This window comes from Polypterus senegalus, chromosome 3, assembly GCF_016835505.1.
Source record: "Polypterus senegalus isolate Bchr_013 chromosome 3, ASM1683550v1, whole genome shotgun sequence".
Classification (NCBI taxonomy): Eukaryota; Metazoa; Chordata; class Cladistia; order Polypteriformes; family Polypteridae; genus Polypterus; species Polypterus senegalus.
The window spans coordinates 225,329,916-225,351,630 of record NC_053156.1 but is presented as its reverse complement, the minus strand read 5'-3'; the positions used below and the strand labels follow the sequence as shown (position 1 = coordinate 225,351,630).

At 39.8% G+C, this 21,715-nt stretch overlaps 1 protein-coding gene across 1 annotated transcript in view; it reads left to right on the top strand.

Moving 5' to 3' along the window:
- The window catches only part of cept1b (choline/ethanolamine phosphotransferase 1b), a 121,867-nt gene that overhangs the window by 45,641 nt on the left and 54,511 nt on the right, over positions 1 to 21,715 (top strand). Inside the window, exon 3 of the mRNA XM_039748620.1 lies at positions 8,619 to 8,766. Within this exon, the coding sequence (XP_039604554.1) occupies positions 8,619 to 8,766 (148 nt within the window). The remainder of the gene's footprint in view (positions 1 to 8,618; positions 8,767 to 21,715) is intronic.

Below are 21,715 nucleotides of genomic sequence, written 5' to 3'. Positions count from 1 at the left end.
GAGCTGAACTGAACCGTGTCGTGCTGTACTATGCAGTGGGAAAGCGCCAAAATGTACTCATTTCAAATCCTTTATGTCCTTGTCACACCCAATGCAAATGTTATCTTTAACTCTGCCATCTCCAGCCCACCGTCTCCAACCCATATAACTTTAGATGGTCTCACTGCCGTCCTGTAGACCTTCCCTTTCACTCTTGCTGATACTCGTCTTCACAAATCACTCCCGACAGTCTTCTCCACCCATTCTAAACCTGCCTGCACTCTTTTTCACACATCTTCCACAATCCCCAATACTCTGTATTATTGATCCCAAGTATTTAAACTCACCCCACTTTCGCCAACTCTACTCTCTGCATCCTCACCATCCCACTGACCTACTCATTTACACACGTGTTCTGTCTTGTTCCTACTGAACTCTATTTCTCTTCTCTCTAGAGCACATCTCCTCCTTTCCCGGGTCTCCTCATCCTGCTCCCTACTTTCGCTACAGATGACAATAGTGCTGGGCGATATGGAAAAATCATATATCACGATATGGATTATTTTATATCACAATAACGATATATATCACGATATACCACCCACAATAAAGTACGTTTCCAGTTATTCTCTGAAAAGTTTGACAAAAATATCATTGCATACTTTTTTTTGCAACTTTATTTTGAAGTGACATTTAACTGAACTGTCACAAAGCCACAAGATGGAGTTTCTTTCCCAAAAAGTTCATTTTTATTCTTGATTATCACTTATATAAAGGGTAGAGTATGCATTGCATAGCGACAAGACATTATCATTCATTTGTCATAGCCTATTTGATGCAATATTTTCTTTAGTAATTGATAAAATTAGGTTAGCAACGATAGAAATGATAGAAGAGAAATAGGACGATAGACACTTTTCTATCGTCCCCACGATATATATCGTCATATTGCCCAGCACCAGATGACAATATCATCAGCAAACATCATAGTCCACGGGGACTCCTGTCTAATCTCGTCTGTGAACCTGTCCATCACCTTTGCAAATAAGAAAGGGCCCAGAGCCGATTCCTGGTAATCCCACCTCCACGTTGAATGCATCTTATCACTACTACCGCAAACCTCACCACTGTCACACTTCCCTCGTACATATCCTGTACAACTCTTGCATACTTCTCTGCCACTCATGAATTCCTCATACAATACCACAACTCCTCTCGAGACACCCTGTCATATGCTTTCTCCAGGTCCACAAAGACGCAATGGAACTCCTTTTGGCCTTCTCTATACTTATCCATCAACACCCTCAAAGCAAACATTGAATCTGTGGTGCTCCTTACTGACATTAAACCATACTGCTGCTTCCTTATCACCTTCCTTCTCAACCTAGCTTCCACTATTCTTCCCCTTCATGCTGTGGCTCATCAATTTTATCCCCGTGTACTTACTACAACTCTGCACATCCCTGTTATTCTCACAAATCGGTACCAAATACAAATCCTCAGACATCCTCTCACTTTCCAAGATTCCATTAAACAATCTGGTTAAAAACTCCACTGCCATCTCCCCTAAAGATGTCCATGCTTCCAAAGGTATGTTATCTGGACCAACAGCCTTTTCATTCTTCATCCTCTTCATTACTTCCTCCTACGCTAATCTGTTGCACTTCCTGATTCACTATTGCCACATCATCCAACCTTCTCTTTCTCTTATTCTTTTCATTTATGAGCCTCTCAAAGTACTCTTTCCATCTGCTCAACACACTCTCCTCGCTTGTGAGTACATTTCCATTAGTATACTTTATCACCCTAACCTGCTGCACATCTTTCTTAGTTAAGTCCCTTTGTCTAGCCAATTGGTACAGGTCTTTCTCCCTCGTTAGTGTCCAACCTCTCATACAACTTATCATATGCCTTTACTTTAGCCTTTGCCAACTCTCTTCACCTTACGCTTTATCTCCTTGTATTCTTGTCTACTTTCTGCATCTCTCTAACTATCCCACTTCTTTGCCAACCTACTCTCCTGTTCTTCCCCATTCCACCACCAGGTTTCCTTTTCCTCCATCCTCTGTCCAGATGTCACACCAAGCACCCTTCTTGCTCTCACCCTTACTACGTCTACTGTAGTTGCCCAGCTATCTGACAACTCTTCACTACTACCCAGTGCCTTTCTTACCTCCTTCCTGAACTCAACCTTGCAGTCTTCCTTTTACAACTCCCACCATTTGATCCTTGCCTCCGCTCTCACTCTTTTTGATCTCCAATGTCATCCTACAGACCACCATCCTATGCTGCCTATCTACATTTTCCCCTGCCGCCACTTTGCAGTCTTCAATCTCCTGATCCTCCTGCATTGGATATAATCTACCTGTGTGCATCTTCCTCCACTCTTGTACTTCAACTGATGTTCCTCCATCTTCTTAAAATATGTATTCACCGCAGTCATGTCCATCCTTTTTGCAAAATCCACTATCATCTGACCTCCTTCATTCCTCTCTTTGACACCATACCTACCCATCACCTCCTCATCCCCTCTGTTCCCTTTACCAACATGTCTATTGAAGTCCGTTCCAATTGCCAATCTCTGTCCCTTAGGAACACTGTCCATACTTCATCCAACTCACTCTAGAAATAATCTTTCTCATCCATTGCACACCCAACTTGCGGGGAATATGCACTAACTACATTCATCATCACACCTTCAATTTCCAGCTTCATAATCATCACTCTGTCTGACACTCTTTTCACCTCCAAAACACTCTTGACATACCGTTACTTCAGAATAACCCTACCCCTTTTCTCTTCCCATCCACACCATGATAGGACAATTTGAATCCACCTCCGATCCACATGGCCTTACTCCCCTTCCATTAAGTCTCTTGCACACACAATATATCAACCATCCTTTTCTCCATCACATCAGCTGACTCTCACCCTTACCAGTCATACTGCCAACATTCAAAGTTCCTACCTTCAGTTCCACTCTATTTACCTTCCTCCTCTCCTCCTGCCTCCCGACACGTCTCCCCACTCTTCTTCTCCTTCTTCAGCCAACTGTAGCCCAATTTCAGCCAGCACCCTGTTGGCTGCCAGAACTGGTGGTGGCCGTTGTTAACCCGGGCCTCAACCAATCCGACATGCAAATCTGTATTTTTGTCCACATAGAGATCTGGCAAATTTTACTCCGGATGCCCTTCCTGATGTAAGCCTCCCCATTTATCCGGGCTTGGTACCTGCATGAAGAAACACACTGGTTTCTGCATCCCCTGTGACTAGGTTTTTTAAGCATGTTGCAGAAATAACCTTTAAAAAGTTGATTGAAGTGTAAATATCCGCTAATTAAAAGGTACATATGATGTTTGAATTTTTATATTTACTGTGGATTTTAAGAAGCTGTTTCCAGCAATTGGACAGAAAATGTTAAAAGAATACATCTAGAATGTGCATGTGCCAAGATAAATCATGTAGTTCATGATATATCATCTATACTAATAAAAGGCAAAGCACTCACTCACTCACTCATCACTAATTCTCCAACGTCCCGTGTAGGTAGAAGGCTGAAATTTGGCAGGCTTATTCCTTACAGCTTACTTACTTACTTACAAAAGTTAAGCAGGTTTCATTTCGAAATTCTATGCATAACGGTCAACAATGTCCGCCATGTTGAACTTTCTTATTTATGGCCCCATCTTCACGAAATTTGGTAGGCGGCTTCCCTGCGCTAACCGAAACCAATGTATATACTTATTTTGGTGGTATGAGGCCACTGTCAGCCGCCATATTGAACTTTCCAACGTCACTAATTCTCCAACTTCACGTGTAGGTAGGAGGCTGAAATTTGGCAGGCTCATTCCTTACAGCTTACTTACAAAAGTTAAGTTTCATTTCGAAATTCTACGCAAAATGGTCATAACGGTCAACAATGTCCGCCAAGTTGAACTTTCTTATTTATGGCCCCATCTTCACGAAATGTGGTAGGCGGCTTCCCTGCACTAACCGAAACCAATATACTTACTTATTTCGGTGGTATGATGCCACTGTCGGCCGCCATATTGAACTTTTCAATGGTCTTTGTTACTTATGGGCCCATTTTAAAGAAATTTGGTACGCAGGTTCCCAACGCTAACTGAATCCTACTTACGTACATATATACGTCCATAGCCTGCAGCTCGGTCACCGTGTGAGGCGGCATTGGGTCCCCCATCCCAACGCCTCTCACGTTGTTGGCTGCCTGCCTATATAAGGCCGTCCGTCGCTCCAGTCTCTACATTCCCTTCCTTGCTTCGCCATGGGATTCACGTCTCCGTGCTGATAACTACAGCCTTTTTATTTAATCCATGGCTTCTCCCCTTTTTTTTTTGTTCATTTATTATGATTATAGTTATTGTGTAGGTATTTTAGACTTACTTTACATTGTTCAGGTACCCATTTCCTTTATCATTCCAACCGTACCCCCATTAACATGTCTATCGAGGTGATCACCATTGATCAAAGAACTGTCACTTACCAAGTGGTTTTCATGCCCGGAGATGGCACCTACTTTTTCCATTCTCTGTGTTACATATTGCACGGCCATATCAGGCTCACTCTTGATATCCGGAGGAACATTGTGTCTTATGTTTTGAATGACTGGGACAGGTTCAAGGTGTGGACTGATGATGGTACAGGAGATAATTATACTACACAGGAGCACTATAAGAGTGAAATGCTTAAGCCCTTCACCTATGGTTCTGCATGTGAGTTGATGGCTGCCGCTGAATTGTTCGGTTGTTGCTTTCAAGTGTACCGAAATGGCCAAATATTTTACACCTTTCGACAACGGCCAGTGCCTCTTAAACATCTTAGACTCACAGGTGACAATTTCAGTAGTGGACACTTTGATGTTTATGAATGTTTAAACTCTCAAATGCTGGATGTGAAGTTATCGATGAAACTGGTTGTATGCTTACAACGCTTGACAGATGCCGAATGTCACTTTAACACAAGTCCTGCAAATACTGTTGTAATTGAAACAAACCATGAAACTCAAACCAATTATGACAGCAGCAGTCCAAGCTGTGAGATTTGAAACAAGATTACTGTTCACATGGCCAACTGTACGTTGCATGCTCAAGAGTAAGCTCAGCGCACAGCTTGGTCATATTACAACCGGAGGGCCGAACTTAAAATGTGGTATACAAAGAGATCCTTAACAAATAATTATTGGTATATTTTCCCTCAGTTTAAAAAGGTTTAGTTTTCTTCTTAATAAAAATCGCTGCTGCGAAGCACGGGTATTTTGCTAGATCTTAATAAACCCTATACTGAATACCCCTGTTGTTGCACTGATCCCCATTTTTGCTTCACATTAAAAGCATTGCATTGTTTTTGAATATATTTGAGTGTGAATACTGTTTGATTTTTTTTTTATGTACTTTATTAATCCCCGAGGGGAAATTGTCTTTTTGCATGAGCTTTAGAAGGTCAGAATGCAGGGTCAGACATTGCACACTCCTGGAGCAATTTTCAGGTTAAGGCCCTTGCTTTAGGGCCCAGTGGAGTAGGATTTCTTCTTGCATTAACGGGATTTGAACCTGCACCCTTACACATGCCAGTGCAAATCCTTAACCTCAGCGTCCCTATTCTGCCCCAATTATTCACTTAAATGATAGTTAGGTGACTACTTCATGGATATACAAGTATTTTAAATCTGTTACTGTTTGTGTTTTGTACTGTATTACAGAAAAAGACACAATATTCACTGTTGTAAATGAAGGCACTTTAATAAAACTCAATTTAATTTCTGTTTACCCTTATGGTATCACAAGGTATCGAATATCGTAAAATTTCAGTTGCATAATTTTGGTATAATGACATCCCTACTTCACAGTATTATATAAATGCCACCCAGACAGAACTAAACTAAAAACAGAATCCATAACATAATATGAAAATATTTGAAAGATAAAAATATTAAACAAGCAAACACCACTCTGGAACCAGGCAAGGAACCCTGCCAGTAATAATGGTAACAACTTTGATGTGTACAGAATTTTTTTTATGTTCAGGCAGCATAAAATATTGAAAAAAGTGTGATGAAAAGAAAGTGCATGTGAGCCTGATACAAGTTCAAACATTTGCTGTGTTACTTAACTTGTTGTCTTGTGATAAATGAAATAACATTTTCTTATCACATCATTCCTGTAGTACACATTAACTTGGCTCATATTTTACTTTACTCTCAAAAAAAGGTTTATTAGAGCAATTAACCATTTAGTAATTAAGAATGAAAATGATTTGTTTTCATTGTTTACCTGATCGATTAATTTTTCTCTTAAAGATGCTGTTGCCTCTGACATTTAGGAAATCTTAGTAACTGTTAAATGAAGAGTCATTCTACCCACTCCAAAAATATCTGCACATTTTATCATGATTACTTTTAAAAACATGTTGCATGATAGCCATCTGATGTTGGGATATGGGTTTTGAATTTGAAGTTAATTTATTCAGATGTGTTTTTGCTTTGTACTGGAAAAAATCAAGTTATAATACACTGCTCACAAAAATTAAAGGAACACTTTAAAGAAACACATTAGATACATCATATCTCAATATGAAGTTGGATATCTATACAAATAACGACAGGGCAATGTCTTAGGAACAAAAGGATGCCAAGTCTTTTAATGGAAATAAAAGTTTTCTGCCTACAGAGGGCTCAATTGTGTAGACACCCTAAAATCAGAGTGAAATGAAGATGTGGCAGGCTAGTCCATTTTTTCAAAAACTTAATTTCTACTACTCAAAATGCTTTTCAGTATCTTGTGTGGCTCCCACGAGCTTGTATGCATGCTTGACAACGCGTCGGGCATGCTCCTAATGAGACGACGAATGGTGTCTTGTGGCATTTCCTCCCAGATCTGTATGAGGGCATCCCTGAGCTGTTGTACAGTCTGAGGAGCAACCTGGCGGCACCTAATGGACCGAAACATAATGTCCCACAGATGTTCTATTGGGTTTAAGTCAGGGGATCGTGAAGGCCATTCAATTGTTTCAATTCCTTCATCCTCCAGGTACTGCCTGCATACTCTTGCCACATGAGGCCGGGCATTGTCGTGCATTAGGAGGAAACCAGGACCTACTGCACCAGCGTAGGGTCTGACAATGGGTTCAAGGATTTCATCTCGATACCTTATGGCAGTCAGAGCACCATTTCCTACGCAGTAGATGTCTGTGTGTCCCTCCATGGATATGCCTCCCCAGACCATCACTGACCCACCACCAAACCTGTCATGTTGAACGCGTTGCAGGCAGCATATCGTTCTCCTTGTCTTCTCCAGACTCTTTCACGTCTATCACAGCTGCTCAGGGTGAACCTGCTCTCATCTGTAAAAAGTACAGGCCAGTGGCGGACTTGCCAATTCTGGTGTTCTTGAGCAAATGCCAGTCGAGCTCCACGGTGCTGGGCAGTGAGCACAGGGCCCACTACAGGACGTCGGGCCCTCAGGCCATCTTCATGAAGTCTGTTCCTGATTGTTTGGGTAGAGACATTCACACCAGTGGCCCTCTGGAGGTCATTCTGTAGGGCACGAGCAGTGCTCAGCCTGTTCCGCCTTGCACAAAGGAGCAGGTATCGGTCCTGCTGATGGGTTGAGGACCTTCTACGGCCCTGTCCAGCTCTCCGAGAATAACAGCCAGTCTCCTGAAATCTCCTCCATGTTCTGGAGATTGTGCTGGGAGACACATTAAACCTTCTTGCTGCAGCACGTGTGGATGTGCCATCCTGGAGAAGTTGGACAACCTGTGCAACTTCTGTAGGGTTAAGGAATCGCCTCATACTGCCAGTAGAGATGATTACTCAAGCCAAAACTAGCACGAGTGGAAAACCAGCCAAAAAAGATCAAGAGGGAGAAACTTGAAATGACCTCCACATGTAAAACCAGTCCTGTTTTGAGGGTTTTCTAATTGTTGCCACTTTAGTGCACCTGTCGTTAAGTCCATGAACACCAATACAGCTGAAAGTGATTAACAATGACCTCAGCTGCTTAACCAACCAGAAAATTATCAGACAGGTTTAATTGATTTCATGCCAGGCCCAATAAAAAAAGTGTTCCTTTAATTTTTGTGAGCAGTATATTTATTACTATGCTGTTTGTGCATGTGCAGTCATTTCTGTTTACTTCAGGCCACAAACATATAAGTATGTTAAATATACATATTAAACGTACCTGCTCCCATCTCATCTGTTGCCTGTTTGAGAACTAGAAAAATTAGCAATATGATTATTACAGCAAGAGCACACTTGTGAGTGAAAGAAGAACTAATGAAGAGAAAAGGATTGTCTTAACACTACTGCTGAAAGTTAATTACTTAAAATAATTTTGTACATGTTGGATGTATTGATTTAAACATGGAACTGGATGACTACCAGCTCTGAGCTATATACACTCACCCTGGTTGTGCATTTTTTTCCTTAGATTGTTTCATATGAATAAATGTTTGTCACTGTAAATTATGGAAGGTATCTTTATTATTGTCTGCATGGAAAGATTTCCCTTTCAGAATTAAAAAGCTAAAATAAAATCTTGACTCAATTTCAGTGTCTGATTTATATGTTTACCAATTTTAAGTCAGTCGGGCAGCTGATTATTTTGTATCTCTTTCAGGCTCCGTTATGGGCATACCTGGCATGTGCTGTGGGACTGTTTATTTACCAGTCTTTAGATGCTATAGATGGGAAACAGGCAAGGCGAACAAACAGTAGTTCCCCACTGGGTGAGCTCTTTGACCACGGCTGTGATTCCCTGTCCACAGGTAGGGGGCTTTCATTTCATAAGTGGATAGTTTGGTCATGTTACTATTTCTTTATTACAGAAGGAAATCCATAAAAAAGCATATGGATTACAGTTTTTTTATTCCATTTTGAAACTTGAGATGGGCACATAAATATACTATCCTTCACTTTAGGAAAATAAGTTTACTGCTTAGTAAGTTTCTAAATTAATTTAAGCTAGAGCAGTATAGCAACTGAAACTGAAACAGTATGTTTGTCTTAAAAACCATAGACACCCTTGGAATTCTAACAACATTTTAAACACACATATTCCAGTTAATGGTTTCAAGGAGTAAGGGCCTGTCTTGACAGCCTACATAAAATTTAGTAACTTAATGTAGTAATTCCAATAAAAGATTCATTAAATCATATTTACACAAAAACACAAGTCATCTCCCTTCCTTTTAGGTGCACTAAACACCAAATAAATGTATTAGGAGGTCATAAGTCACACTGTATATCTGAGTTTACTATTTAATAGTCTTGAGCAAATCTTTAAACGAAATAAGTGCAAAACTGGGCATCATTCAGTTCACCCTGCTATTTGTCTCAGCGTTATCCACGTGGTTGAGCCATCTTAATGTTGATTAGATAATACATATATTAATATTAACTTATTTTTTCTGAGATTTACACTGAAATGTCATAACAATTTTCAAATATCTTTTTGAAAGATTTATTTTTCTGGTTGTGCATATATAAAAGTAGTCCGAGTTTGGATCTTAATGCATAGATTGATTTGTATTGAAATACCTACTTTGTAGAACATTAAATCACTCTTATTGTCTAGGCAACATACAGGTGCAGTTAAAAATGTGAATAAAATTAAAAGACGTACTGTACTCAAAAAAATAATTTTGAAAACAAGTTGACAGGCATCGTACTTTGAGTAATGTGCAGATTGTACCACATCTGGAGTACCACAGACTTTATTTTGATCAGTTAATTAAATATCAGAAATAGTTTTACTTGTAACTGTGTCCAGAGAAGCCTCAAGTGAATCCTTGTACTTAAAGGAATATCCTACTTTGACTTTTTAAGGGAAATTGTATCATTTGTTGGACCTTATCCATATGCACCTAAATGATCCAAAAAGTACTGAGACAATCTAGACTGATGAAATACATTTTCCCCTCATTTGAAAAAATATAACTTAATCCAGTTAGGCTTCAAGTTGGGCAATTTTCCCTGTTATTCTAGGCTAAGAAATACATCCCACAATTTTTTATCCAGGTGAAAGAAACATGTTTGAAAAATGTATGGTTTCATGTTAAGTGGTTCTTGCTGAGAAAATAGATAGAGGTAATTAGTAATCTATAAACTGCCTCCACATCTTGTAGTATCTCTCTATTTATCTTCACCACCCACTTATCCAGTGCAGGATCACAGGAAAATTGGAGCCTATTTCAACAAGCCTAGGGCACAAGGCAGGAACAATCCCTGAAAAAGGGTGCCAGTCCACCTCAGGGTGAACACATACACACACATAACAATTTCAGTTAAACTTCAGTTTACCTACCCTACATGTCTTTAGATTGTAGGAGGAAACTGGCACACATAGAAGAAACTCTTGTGGACATGGGGTGGAGCATGCAAACTCCACTCCACTCATGGAGCACCCGGGACATGAACCTTGGTTGACTTATGTTAAGCAGCGGTGCTGCTACTGTGACACTGTGCTGCCCTACTAAAAATGTAATCTTTTGCTTCTTTTTCACAATATTACTGAATCTTTTATCCAATCTTTTATTCATTAGGAAGAAATTTTCAGGACTTAAAAGTACTTCATTATCGCACAAAAAACAGAGGGTGCTTCCAACTTGCTGTTGCAAATGTTTTTTTTCCCTTGCACTTTGTTAAATGGCATTTGTATTATTTTGAACATTTTTATATGCCTATCTGTACTAGCTTTTTTCCATTCACTCTCTACTTCTGCTTTGAAGCTGATTCCTTTACCCTAGTTTATCTAAAGCCAATTATTCACTGAATGCCTTCTCTTGTATTTTATTACATTGCAATCAGAAAAATTGGGGAGGAACGTTGGCAATTGTAAGACAAATCTTAACATTGACTTTTCCGAAAAATGATTACATAGGTAGTTTGAAATTTTTATGCATCAAGCCAAAATGGATATGCTTTGAGACGTGCAGGTGATTTTTTTTCAGTAAAGTCTTAAGTCTGTTTAACTTGTTCACTTTTTTCTTATAACTTTACTGTTAAAAGAAATTTAGTAGGTAATGAAAATCATCTATACTAATAAAAGGCAAAGCCCTCCCTGACTCACTCACTGACTCACTGAGGCCACTGTCAGCCGCCATATTGAACTTTCCAACGTCACTAATTCTCCAACTTCCCGTGTAGGTAGAAGGCTGAAATTTGGTAGGCTTATTCCTTACAGCTTACTTACAAAAGTTAAGCAGGTTTCATTTCAAAATTCTACATGTAATGGTCATAACGATCGACAACGTCCGCCATGTTGAACTTTCTTATTTATGGCCCTATCTTCACGAAATTTGGTAGGCGGCTTCCCTGCGATAACCGAAACCGATGTACGTACTTATTTAAATGGTATGACGCCACTGTCGGCCGCCATATTGAACTTTCCAACGTCACTAATTTTCCAGCTTCCCGTGTAGGTAGAAGGCTGAAATTTGGCAGGCTCATTCCTTACAGCTTACTTACAAAAGTTAAGCAGGTTTCATTTCGAAATTCTACGTGTGACGGTCATAACGGTCAACAACGTCCACCATGTTGAACTTTCTTATTCATGGCCCCTTTTCACGAAATGTGGTAGGCGGCTTCCCTGTGCTAACCGAAACCAATGTACATACTTATTTCGGTGGTATGACGCCACTGTCAGCCGCCATATTGAACTTTCCAACATCACTAATTCTCCAACTTCCCATGTAGGTAGAAGGCTGAAATTTGGTACTTATTTCGGTGGTATGATGCCACTGTCGGCCGCCATATTGAACTTTTCAACGGTCTTTGTTACTTATGGGCCCATCTTCAAGAAATTTGGTACGCGGGTTCCCAACGCTAACTGAATCCTACTTACGTACCTATATACATCCATATATATATATATATACATCCAGCTGGGTCACCGTGTGAGGCTGCGTTGGGTCTCCGATCCCAACGCCTCCCACGTTGTTGGCTGCCTGCCTATAAAAGGCCGTCCGTCGCTCCAGTCTCTACATTCCCTTCCTTGCTTCGCCACGGGATTCATGTCTCCCTGCTGATAACTACAGCTTTTTTATTTAATCCACGGCTTCTCCGCTGTTTTATTGTTCATTTATTATGATTATAGTTATTGTGTAGGTATTTTAGACTTACTTTACATTGTTCAGGTACCCATTTCCTTTATCATTCCAACCATATCCCCATTAACATGTCTATCGAGGTGATCACCATCGATCAAAGAACTGTCACTTACCGAGTGGTTTCCATGCTTACCTTTTCCATTCTCTTTGTTACATATCGCACGGCCATATCAGGCTCACTTTTGATATCTGGAGGAACATTGTGTCTTGTGTATTGAATGACTGGGACAGGTTCAAGGTGTGGACTGATGACGGTACAGGAGATAATTATATTACACAGGAGCACTATAGAGAGTGAAATGCTTAAGCCCTTCACCTATGCATCTGCATGTGAGTTATTGGCTGCCGCTGAATTGTTCGGTTGTCGATTTCAAGTGTACCGAAATGGCCAAATATTTTTTCACCTTTCGACAATCGCCAATGCCTCTTTAAACATCTTAGATTGACAGGTGACGATTTGAGTAGTTGACACTTTGATGCTTATGAATGTTTAAACTCTCAAAAGCTGGATATGAAGTTATCGGTGAAACCGGTTGTATACTTACAACGCTTGACAGATGCCGAATGTCTCTTCAACACAAGTCCTGCAAATACTGTCGTAATTGAAAAAAAACCATGAAACTCAAACCGATTATGACAGCAGCAATCCAAGCTGTGAGATGTGAAACAAGATTACTGTTCTCATGACCAACTGTACATTGCATGCTCAAGAGTATGCTCAGCGCACAGCTTGGTCATATTACAACCGGAGGGCCGAACTCATAATGTGGTATACAAAGAGATCCTTAACAAATAATTATTGGTATATTTTCCCTCAGTTTAAAAAGGTTTAATTTTCTTCTTAATAAAAATGTTAAGGCAGTACTTCGCCGCTGCGAAGCGTGGGTATTTTGTTAGTTGTTAAATAAAGCAAAACCTGATTAAAAACAAATACGTGATGAAAATAATTTTCAAATAAAGCAATACCTGATTAAAGACAAAGTCTTAAACCAATTTGAAATTAAGAGAATGTTCATCCCAGGCAAAGCAAACAATATCTGTTTTATCACAACTAAGGGTCAGGTATGCGCTAGCTTCCTGTACCCTCAGAACTGGGGACTCATGCAGTGTCATAATCAACTCTGCAGTCCCTTCAGCAGGCACAACTGGCCTAGAGGAACACTGCAACATGCCACTCTGTAAAGAGCAAGGGATCATGATACAGTTGTGTTGAAGAACTTGGTGTGCTAAAAAAATTGACATGATGTAAAAAAGAAAAACTATGTTTTTTTGTGTTTAAGTAAATAATTTCTAATTAGAAAATCCAATACAGGCCAGGATTCAAGCATAAAAAAACAGATACGAAATAGCAGAAAATCCAGAAAGTCAAAAAATTTTAAGTCTAAATAGGTACTAAAATGCTAGACAGAGGTAAAACCAAAACTCTAACCGAAAAGGTCAAAAACATAAAAATCTAGTAAAAAGATAATTGTTAAAAATACAATTGATAAATGACAAATTAAACTTGCAATGATGGCAAATGCAAAATTGTGTAGGGGTGTGCTGCTGTGCATGGCATCCATAGTTTGAGATCTGCAAAGTTATAAAGGGGATATTAAATAAAACAGCTTAGTTGAGGTGTAAAACTTTTGTAAAATAGTAATGTTGACAAAACTCACGATTGAAGCCAGAGAGTTATCCTGTTCAATGAATATGCTTGAATAACAGCTAATTATGAGTCATGACATTATCTTGTACTGGCATCAAAGGACATCAAATACTGGACCTACTGGCATGAAGGGTATTTCAGATATCTCTCTATTATAAAAAAAAAATCTTGCAACGAGACTTTTTTTCCTGGTGACGAGATGTTATGTTTCACTTTCACGCCCCGCGAGATGGTCAAGTCACGTCATACTTGCAACCTTTGGAAGCCAGTCCTGTGAAACACATGCAAAGCAGGTTAGAGATAATGGAAGTAGGAAAATTCGAAAGTCTCAAAAAAAATGAGAATAAAGATTGCATTAGTAGAAAAAAACGGAAAATATTACTTGGTGAAATAACAGAACAGCGAAAAGAGATCGCAGAATGTTTGAGGATTTCTGGGGGACAAGAGAGACAAGGCAGTGAGACAAAATGACAAGTGCTGTACAGGCTTTTAAACATTCGAAGTGCTGCACAAAATGCAGATCACGCAGCGCAGCAGCAAGCCAGCAGCTGATCAAGCAAAGAGGAGGTAAAAAAAGTTTTTGTGTCCCATTTTATCACCGTTTAAGAGGGGTTTCGGAGGAGTGGCTGTCGAGCAAAGTGAGTAAGGGGCAAAGTCCCCTAGTTTGTCATATATACAAATATTGTCATTTATCCACAAATTACAAAAATGTTTTTCTTTTCATACTGTTTGTTCATAATAATCAAAGGAAATGTATATTCCTCTAATTTGTAATATTTATTATTATTGTTATGTTCTGGTGCTCCTTCTTCTTCTTTTGGCTGCTCCCGTTAGAGGTTGCCACAGTGGATCATCTTCTTTCATATCTTTGTCCTCTGCATCTTGTTCTGTGTACACCCATCACCTGCATGTCCTCTCTCACCACATCCATAAAACTTCTCTTAGGCCTTCCTCTTTTTCTCTTTCCTGGCAGCTCTGTCCTTAGCATCCTTCTCCCAATATACTCAGCATCTCTCCTCTGCACATGTCCAAACCAACGCAATCTCGCCTCTCTGACTTTGTCTCCCAACTGTCCAACTTGAGCTGACCCTCTAATGCACTCGTTCCTAATCCTATCCATCCTCGTCACACCCAGTGCAAATCTTAGCATCTTTAACTGCCACCTCCAGCTCTGTCTCCTGCTTTCTGGTCAGTGCCACCGTCTCCAACCCATATAACATAGCTAGTCACACTACCGTCCTGTAGGCCTTCCCTTTCACTCTTGCTGATACCCTTCTGTCATAAATTACTCCTGACACTCTTCTCCACCCGTTCCACTCTGCCTGCACTCTTTTTCACCTCTCTTCCACAATCCCCATTACTCTGTACTGTTGATCCTAAATATTTAAACTCATCAACTCTACTCCCTGCATCCTCACCATTCCACTGACCTCCCTCTCATTTACACACATGTATTCTGTCTTGTTCCTACTGACCTTCATTCCTCTCCTCTCTAGAGTATATCTCCACCTTTCCAGGGTCTCCTCAACCTGCTCCCTACTATCGCTACAGATCACAGTGCCATCAGCAAACATCATAGTCCACAGGAACTCCTGTCTAATCTCGTCTGTCAACCTGTCCATCACCATTGCAAATAAGAAAGGGCTCAGAGCCCTTGAATGCATCAGTCACTCCTACTGCAGACTTCACCACAGTCACACTTCTCTCGTACATAGCCTGTACAACTCTTATGTACTTCTCTGCCACTCTCGATTTCCTCATACAATACCACAGCTCCTCTCGAGACACCCTGTCATATGCTTTCTCCAGGTCCACAAAGATGCAATGCAAGTCCTTCTGGCCTTCTCTAAACTTTTCCATCAACATCCTTAGAGCAAAAATTGCATCTGTGGTGCTCTTTCTTGGCATGAAACCTAACTAATCATCACCTCATTTCTTAACATAGCTTCCACTACTCTTTCCCACAACTTCATGCTGTGGCTCATCAATTTTATTCCCCTGTAGTTAATGCAGTCCTGCACATCCCCCTTATTCTTAAAATATTGGCACCAGTACACTTGTTCTCCATTCCTCAGGCATCCTCTCACTTTCCAAGATTCCATTAAACAATCTGGTTAAAAACTCCACTGCCATCTCTCCTAAACACCTCCATGCTTCCATAGGTATGTCATCTGGACCAACGGCCTTTCCATTTTTCATCCTATTCATAGCTGTCCTTACTTCCTCTTTGCTAATCTGTTGCTCTTCCTGATTCACTATCTCCATATCATCTAACCTCTTTTCTCTCTCCTTCTCTTCATTCATCAGCCTCTCAAAGTACTCTTTCCATCTGCTCAACACACTCTCCTCACTTGTGAGTACGTTTCCATCTTTATCCTTTATAACCCTAACCTGCTGCACATCTTTCCCAGCTCAGTCCTCCTGTCTAGCCAATCAGTACAGGTCCTTTTCTCCCTCCTTAGTGTCCAACCTCTCATATAACTCATCATACGCCTTTTCTTTAGCCTTCGCCACCTCTCTCTTCACCTTGCGCCTTATCTCCTTGTACTCTTGTCTACTCTGTATACTCTTCTGTATTTCCTCATTCCACCACCAGGTTTCCTTTTCCTCCTTCCTCTTTCCAGATGTCACACCAAGCACCCTTCTTGCTGTCACCCTTACTACATCTACTGTAGTTTTCCCAGCTATCTGGTAACTTTTCAGTGCCACTTGAGGTGCATATGCACTAACAACATTAATCATCACACCTTCAATTTCCATCTTCATAATCATTACTCTGCCTGACATTCTTTTCACCTCCAAAACACTCTTGACATACTGTTTCTTCAGAATGACTCCTACCCCATTTCTCCTCCCATCCACACCATGACAGAACAATTTGAGTCCACCTTCAATCCACCTGGCCTTACTCCCCTTCCATTTAGTTTCTTGCACGCATAATATATCAACCTTCCTTCTTTCCATCATATCTGCTAACTCTCTCCCCTTACCAGTTATACTGCCAACATTCAAAGTTCCTACTCTCAGTTCCACTCTCTTTACTTTCCTCCTCTCCTCCTGCCTCCGGACATGTCTCCCCCCTCTTCTTCTTGTTCGGGCAACAGTAGCCCAATTTCCACCAGCACCCTGTTGGCTAACAGTACTGGTGGCGGTCGTTGTTAATCCGGAACTCAACCGATCCAGCATGGAAATTTGTATTGTTGTCAGCATATTGATTTGGCAAAATTTTACACCGGATGCCCTTCCTGACGTAACCCTCCCCATTTATCCGGGCTTGGAATCGGTACGAAGAAACACACTGGTTTGTGCATCCCCTGTGGCTGGGTTATGTTCTGGTGCTCCTAAAATAGCCAGAAACATATACAGTACATCTACATGGCAGTTTAAATGTTTATTTTGGTAGACGGTTCACTTAATACCAATAAGCTCATTCATTGCTTTTGTAAGGAAAGCCAAGTCTTGTGATGAAATAGATGAAAATATAAAACTGTGCAGGATTATTTTTTAATTGTGTTTTTAGTAGTTTCTCAGAAAAAATATCTTTCTGAATACAGTCTTTGTCAAGGCTTCACATATTGTCACATTGTAAATCAGTGTACTGTTTCTGATTGGCATCTGTAAGTTTGTGTTGCTGAGTTCTATGAAAATCAGCCCCTTGTACTGTGTGTGCTGTTTGTGGAGGTTCTACATTTTTGTTGGTGTCAGTTTATCCCTGTCTGCACCATCCACTGCCCTCGGGACCAAAACCTTTTAGATAGATAGATGGATTCTAATATCTTGCAACCAATTTCCAGCCTTCCTCTTGATTGTTGTCTTCCACCACCCCCGTGACCCTGTAGTTAGAATATAGCGGGTTTAATGATGGAGATATATATATATATATATATATATATATATATATATATCCTACAGTAGTCCATTATCCAGGACAGTCTTATCCACCTTCCTATCTCTGTGCTTAATCCTCAAAAGGGGTGGCTGGATAGTATTGGAGGCATTTGGAGAAATCAAAAAAAACATAATTCTCACTGTGTTGCCAGCTTTGTCCAGATTAAGCCTTGTAGAGCAGATAGATAATTGCATCATCCACTTCAATCTTTGTATGATAGGCAAACTGCAGTGGGTCCTGCTGTTCTTCTGCAGGAGTGCCACTGTTTTTAGGAGGAGTGGCATTTCCTTCTTTGGAATAAGAACAATGCAGGATGTTTTCTATAGCAGCGACACTTTCTGGAGCCTTAGGGACAGACTGAATGGGTGAAAGAGGATACCACAGAGTTGGTCAGCACAGGCCTTAAGAATTCAAAGACTTACACCATCTAGTGCCATGGCTTTTCCTGTGTGTAGCTTCTGCAGTTTTCTCCTTACTTGGTCTTCAGTTATGGACAGCCTGTAGTCATAGGTGGACTTGTCACTGGCTCTTCCAGTTTTAGTGGTAGAAGATATTCATGTAATAGAGATGGTGTGGGGAGACTGTTCATTGGAAGAAGGTGGAAGTGGGGAGGGGAAAATTTATTTTAAAAAATTGGTCCAGGGTGTTGGCTTTTCCCACATTGCCTTCTAGCACCTGAGCCCTCGATTACTGTCCAGTAATAATACCCTATCCTTTCCAGATATCTTTCATGTTGTTCTTAGTGATTTTGTTTTCTAGTTTATATTAGTAAGCTTTGTTTCCTTCTCTTGGCTTTTTCTACAACAGTTGTTTTGTATCCTTCAGAGTCTGTCTATCACCGTATTTGAGTGCTCTCTTTTTCTCATTCAGGAGACCTTTTAACTCTTTAGTAATCCAAAGCTTATTTTTGAAAGGGTACTACAGTATCAACACAAACGTTGATATAGTCTGTGATGCAATGATTGTATCCTTCAGAATCATCCCCATGTGACTTATTATTTTCCATTCTGTCATTGGGAAACGGTCATTCAGAGCCATTTCAGCCTCCAAGCTCTCCTTCCTCACGGTCTTTGTCACAACAGGTTACCATCTAATAACAGGCTTTTAGTTGGGAATAAGATGAATCAGATTTTGATCAGATCTACCCAGAGGCACAAGTAGTTCACATGTAAAGGCGTCTTTGACATTTGAATAGTTCTTCCAAAGTCACCACATAACTGCAGAATCAGAATGAGTCATTACCAAAGTGTTGGTGACAGAGTGAATCCTTTTCATTGCTTAAACCTCATTTGCAGAGAGAGAAATATAAACATTAGTAAGGATGATGGAATTTATCTCCCTGGGCAAGTAATGTGGACAAATTCTTACAGCCAGTATTTCAATGTCTGAATTAAAAACCATAGTTTAGACCATGGGTGGGCAAATTCAGTCCTGGAGGGCCGCAGTGGTTGCAGGTTTTTTTTCCAACCCAGTTGCTTAATTAAAAACCAACCATTGTCAGTTATTTAATTTCATGGCTTGCTAGTGATTTAACTCTGTCATGTCAAGTCATTCTCATATCCTAGATTTTTTTTTTCCTTTCTAAGGATATCATCCAAATGATTCGAAGTCTAAAGCAGACGAGTTATTCTCAGTGCTTCACTTTTTTCTCTTCACTTTCCTTCCAAGTATTTAATTAAAACCAATAGTGGATGATAAATACACACAGGACTAAATGGAAACAAGCTAAACGGAGAAATGCTGTTCTGTTTTGTCATTTGCATCTTATTGCTAATAAGGAGCAATTAAAAACCAAGATTACAGCTGTTTAAGACTAAAATAAGCAATAAGGGTTCAAAATCTTAATGAGCGAGACAACTAAAGTGAAGCAGAAGTGTTACTTGAGCAATAATTGCTTCTTATTAAGCAATTGGGTTGGAACAAAAACCTGCAGCCACTGTGGCCTTCCAGGACTGAATCTGCCCACCCCTGGTTTAGACTGTAATATGTGCCCTTTTAAACCATTCCTCATTCACATATAGATGACCAATCGCCTTACTGTCTTTTTGTATATACCAAAATCTTTGTTGTATGAACAAACTACTATAAACGCTTAAAAAAACTGTAAATCTGTCAGATGCTCATAAGCTCACTAAATGTTTATCAAGAGAAAAAGCTAACTTGCTTAACAAGTTTACAGGTAAAATAGACACATTTTTTGCTTTTAAGCTAGCAAGCCTATTGTTTACTAGCAGCAGTTTCAATCTTTTCTTTCTCTAACTGGATTTGTGAGGTGCTGTACTTGACAAAAGCTTGCTCGCCATCCAGACTCAGACAAGTAGTGTCCCTTTTAATTAAAGAACAAAATAAAATGGCCTGAATTCATCAAAGTATCACTTCTTGCCATTTGTCTATTTGTCTAATTCTACAGGTGGCCGGTGGGGTGTTATATCCACTCAAAAGGCCCAATGGTGCACTAATATACACAATTTATATAGAAAAGCGGGTGAATGCTGGACTGTCTGTCTTGGAATTGCGCACAGACATATTGGTCTTATAAATAAGAGTTGTTAATATGGTTTGATCTGTCCGTATGGTTACATTAACTATGGGAAATGCTGGTGCTAGTGTGTCATTGCCTCCACCACCACTTGGTGTAAAAATGTTTTCCATCCAAACAGATCTTAAAAATTACAGAGGTCCTCCTGTGATCCTATTGCACAGCCCAAATTATTATAAAGGGAAATTTTAAACAAAGGTGGCAGAGGCCCTGTGTCCTTGATTCCTGCTGCATAATTTTGCAACTCTGTTGAATGGCAGATTGCCATATTTCATTTTTGTTAAAAATGGAAAAAGAAATAATTTCTCAAGGAGCAAATTTGGCATAATTATAAAATAGTGATTTAAAAAATATTCACTATTCTTGCAATAGGTAAGTGTGTTACCAAACAAATGTGTGGGAAATTGAAGAGATCCTACTCTGCTGGGCCCTTGAGCAAGACCCTTAACCTATAATTGCTCCAGTGGCACTGTACAATGGCTGACCCTGCGCTCTGACCCCAAGGGGTATGCGAAAACTAACAAATTCCTAATAAAAGAAGTTGTATAAGGCGAAATAAAGAACAAAAAAATTAGAATTTTCCTGAATTACTAACTTTGTGCAGGATGCACACAGTCCTGTGGCATTCTTTAAGACCTGTTAATAAATATTTTGCTTGTCTTTACAGTATTTGTTATGTTAAAGAGTCAGGAAGCAGGGCAAGCCAGTTCTGTAACCTCAGTTTCATTAATAAGGACACTGCCATCTGGGTCTTTCTTGCTTTCTTAGCTATTTCACCAGTGACTGGCTGCAAGAAGTATCCAGGGGTGTATGTGTTAGGAGCTGCAGAGGAGCAACAAAGAGACTTTCAAAGGCATGCTCTTTCTGTCATTTTTTTCATCCTTAAGAGAACTGACCACAAATAAGGTGACCAGAAAGAATAGTGTGTAGCTACCAGAAATTACACAGATAGCTTTATCAGGTGTTATAGTTTGGTTTGTAACCATGGCTCAAATTGTACTCCCCTTCCTTATAATTTGGGGATATCCTCAATGATACATAATTAAATGATAAACTTAACTTCTGCCTTTACTTTTACTTTTGCTAATTGCCCAATGTTGTTGATGTAAAAGGGAAAGGGGACTGAAGTGGTAAACTACAGTACCTGACAGTATGGTAAGTGTATGGAATTTCAGACATTTTATTAAAGTCCATATTTAAAAATAGTTTAAAAGGGGACAAGACAAAGCAATAGCAGTTCTGTATCTGTAGTGATCATTTTGATACCTGCTATTTAAAAATGTTTGAGATTCTTCCTGATGTCTGGCAATGGCATGTTTCTTATTTTCTTTAATGCTGTATTGTAGTCTTAGCTCTACAAAGTGTATTTTTTTTTAATTAGTGCTATATTAGGTTGCCATTGATTGATAAATCATTACAGCAAGCAAAAAATACTTAGTTTTTGTGTGTATTTCACCTCCTCTACCAATAGTACTACTGCCTCATCAGACTCTAGGCTGTCATATTTGGGAATAGAACTGTGTGTGGATCT